The 3,507-nt window shown below is 45.2% G+C and overlaps 1 protein-coding gene across 1 annotated transcript; it reads left to right on the top strand.

The window, feature by feature from the left end:
* Positions 1-272: 272 nt before the first annotated feature.
* Positions 273-2,891, top strand: LOC112290806 (uncharacterized). Its single transcript, XM_024537516.3, has 2 exons — positions 273-1,483; positions 1,720-2,891. Exons 1-2 carry the CDS (start codon positions 1,143-1,145, stop codon positions 2,465-2,467), a joined length of 1,089 nt encoding a protein of 362 aa, XP_024393284.1. The 5' UTR covers positions 273-1,142; the 3' UTR covers positions 2,468-2,891.
* The last annotated feature ends 616 nt before the right edge of the window (positions 2,892-3,507 follow it).

Here is a 3,507-nt window from a genome sequence, read left to right as displayed (position 1 = left end):
ACAGCGCATCATCTGCAAGTGAGCATGATCATCTTCAGCAGGCGCTATGCCCCCACCTCGTCCGTCAGCGACTCACTTTATTCCTCGCAACTCGCAGTACAGACAGTTTTCATCAGGCATGATACGGGCACGCTGTTGTCACTTAGCATTCAACCCGGCGCTCTTCCCGCATCGGTCCCGCGGCTTAACCAGGTGACCTCACTACCCGGGCCCACGTTCTCTGTCGGAGGATTTAGTTCAGTGAGTTGCTGCGGCGGGGGATCATGCTCGTGGAGCGCTCACCTCCCCCCCCTCCGACCTCCCGGCTGTACTGTCCATTGTGCTGCGAGCAGACTACAGTTTGTTACATCCCTGTACGATTTGTCTGCGACGTTCATTTAGTCGAGATTGACTTGGTGAGTGGAGGCTGTAGAACCTTGTTAGACGGTGAAGGATAACACTTCTGCCACCCCGTGGGAACTTGGCAGCGGGTGTGAGGGGATACTGTCTGATAAGGAACGTAGTGGAGATTGCGTTAGGGTCGGAGATTGTTCAGTCACAAGTTCTATGTTTGCCAAAACCACCGAGAGGTTCATTGATTAGAAGAAAGATTGTGAGCTTTCTTGTGACTTCGAGGTTGTGAGGCTCTGCTTACTTGGAGCCTGGAGTCAGCTGTACTGATCAGTGTTGCTTCGATGCAAGTTGGAAGCAGTACTTTTGGTAGTAATTCTCGGACTAGTTGAGAGGACCAGTCATTCCTGCTTCTTTAGATCTCAGGAAGTGAAATTACTGCTACTGCCTTGCACTTGCTACTGACAATTTCGAAAATTGGAGGGGAGTTACGTAATATTAGCGATGTTACAGAGCATTCTCGTGTCACAATCTCACGTTGAACAGTCATTGAGTGCGTGTTGAAGTGCACGTTTTGAGGTTACCGCGGCTTCGGCTGAATGCATGGAGGAGAAGTACTAGAATCACTGGATTTTGTTCTGGATATGTAATTTCATGGAGTTCCACCGACCCAAACCTCTTAGACAAGGCACAAACTCCAGTTCAGGCGCACGCGGACATATTAACTGAGCATACCAAGGCGATTTAGGGTGGTTTCGAAGCAGTAAGTTACATCATAGATTTGTATTACATCTCAAACGAGCTTGATCAGAATGCCGGATAACACAGATGCGCTCTCCCAGCACTCGCGTGATGTCGACGTGACTATTTTACAGCAGAGTGTGCAAGGATGGGCATCCGGGTGTTTCTGCGGGGGGATCAAATCCGAATTTTTTCAATGTTGGACTTGTTCTGGAGACTCCCTGGGCCAGAAAGTTGGCTTCAAACCTCCACAAGATGAATTGCCTTGGGGTTTAACACAATTTCCGGCGGCGCCTATGACTCAAACTGTAGCTGCAACAGATAATGTCGCCCTGAATCCAGTTGAAAGCAATGCAGCGTCGACCACAGCAATTCCTCTTGCATCACGTGTGTCCGGAGTAGACTCTACAAGGTACTGATTTGAGATGAGGATTTCACTTGTACATCCTGAAACGAGTGTCTTCATCACAATTTCGATTTGTCCCAACACTTCAAGGTCGATTTGCATCATATTAGTAAGAGATCACATGGGATAACAGGTCATGAAGTGTCATTTAGAGTTTTGGTTCCTCTTCTTTTCTCTTAAGCTTTGTTGTGTAGGGGGAAGATTTAACCGTTACTAATTCTGCCATAGAAATTTTCTTCCAGGTTGCATGATGCATCGCCTGCTTTGAATATCAGGCGTCAAAGGGGTAGGCCACCGAATGGATCAAGGCAAGGACCTCGGCACGGCTTCAAAGGAGTCCGTCAGCGGACGAAAGTGCGGGGTTATCTGGTAGAAATCCGTCCGCCTCGATGGAATAAAACAATCTGGCTGGGTACGTTCAACACTGACGCAGAAGCAGCGGGAGCATACGATGCAGGGGTGTTCTACACAAAAAAGAAAACCAGATTCAATTTCCCTTCGCTGGTAAAAACTTTCATCCCACTGCCTGAAAACTTAGCTTTCGACCGTCCGTCGGATGCCAACGACATCAAGGAATTTGTAAAGAAGCAAGCAGTTCAGGCAGCTAAGGATGTCAAGAACATGAACCTTCAACCCAACACCAATTCCAGTTCAGTCGCTTCTAACCGCGATCAGATGGGTATGATTTCTGCCGACACTGCCGACACTGCCGATCAGGAAAGCGCCAGCAATAATTCTTTAACCGAAGAGGTCATCTGGTCACCTGAGTTCATACCTTCCGACTTTTCTTTGGACGAAAACTTCCAACCACAGCCCCCGTTTATTCCATCATTCGATGAATTTGCCGAGCAGAGCATGGTGCAAAACTACATAAACCTCCAACAGCGCAATCAGATCGGGTCGGCAACGAGCTCAGCGAGCTTCGAACTGAAGGAAGACGATGTCATAGCCTTTAACCTCGACTACATATCTTACAATGAACTCGACTGAATCCTCGACTCAAGTTTGCATCCTGTGCATCGGTATTACTAAGATGATTGTCACTTTACTACCACTTGTGTATATTAGAGTTACTTCCTTAAGGTACGCATCCATTTCGGCACCTAGTTTTATGCAATATGCAGCGCCTGACATCTCTAGCATCTTTCACAACGTCAGATGGCAGGCGCATGCTAGAGGAATCAATAAAGGGCTCCAAAGGCCATCAAAGAATGGTGAACATATATCCACCGTGGTATAATCTAGACAATACCGCAACTTGAATGGCTCACATGAGTCTTATTAGCTCATGTGAGGTAGTGGGCCAATCAGTTATGGTGCCATGATTGTAAAAGTACGTGATCGTTGTGGAAGTAAAATATAACTGTGTCCTGCTATTGCAGGTGAACTCTGACCGATAAGTTTGTTCATTGGATATCTAGATTCATTGCACTGGTTCGTACTCACAATGGACTGAGTGCAGGTCTCCTTCCTCTGCTCTCGAGAGCATTGAACCCCATCATTTCGAGCTGCAGTGAATGCAACTTGTTCAACTGTTCCCTTTTTCACAATACATAATTCAGTGGTGATAGTTGGTGCTTAAGAGTTGCTTGCAACATTAACCTAAATTACGATTCAGAAAAAATAAAACACAACGCACAGAAAAGAATAGATAAATAAGCGAAGTAGAAAAGCGTATATGTACCAAGTTGTGCAAAAAGGTGAAACACAAGAGAAATAAAGGTGATTGATACTTTCATCTCGTGCAAGAATAAAGTATAGTGTAACATGCTATGGAACTACATGTATTATTTTGCAAGAAAGAGAAAGAAAAGAAAAATCATGACAAATGTATTAGACAACAGAAGTGATTCATCATCATCCACATCAAACTCAGCAATGAGATGCAAACCTTGACTGAAATCACAAGATAACCCAAATTTCAAATGGGCATAAACAAACACTAGTAACAATCTGTGTACTTCAAAAAGTTCAATTCATCACAAAAATACTATTGTTTTAAAATAGCTCAATGAGTCCAATCACATGCA

The sequence above is a fragment of the Physcomitrium patens genome, chromosome 13, assembly GCF_059467195.1.
Source record: "Physcomitrium patens ecotype Gransden chromosome 13, ASM5946719v1, whole genome shotgun sequence".
In the NCBI taxonomy this organism is placed as follows: Eukaryota; Viridiplantae; Streptophyta; class Bryopsida; order Funariales; family Funariaceae; genus Physcomitrium; species Physcomitrium patens.
Note: the sequence above shows the minus strand (reverse complement) of the source record. Positions and strands in the feature narration are given on the sequence as shown.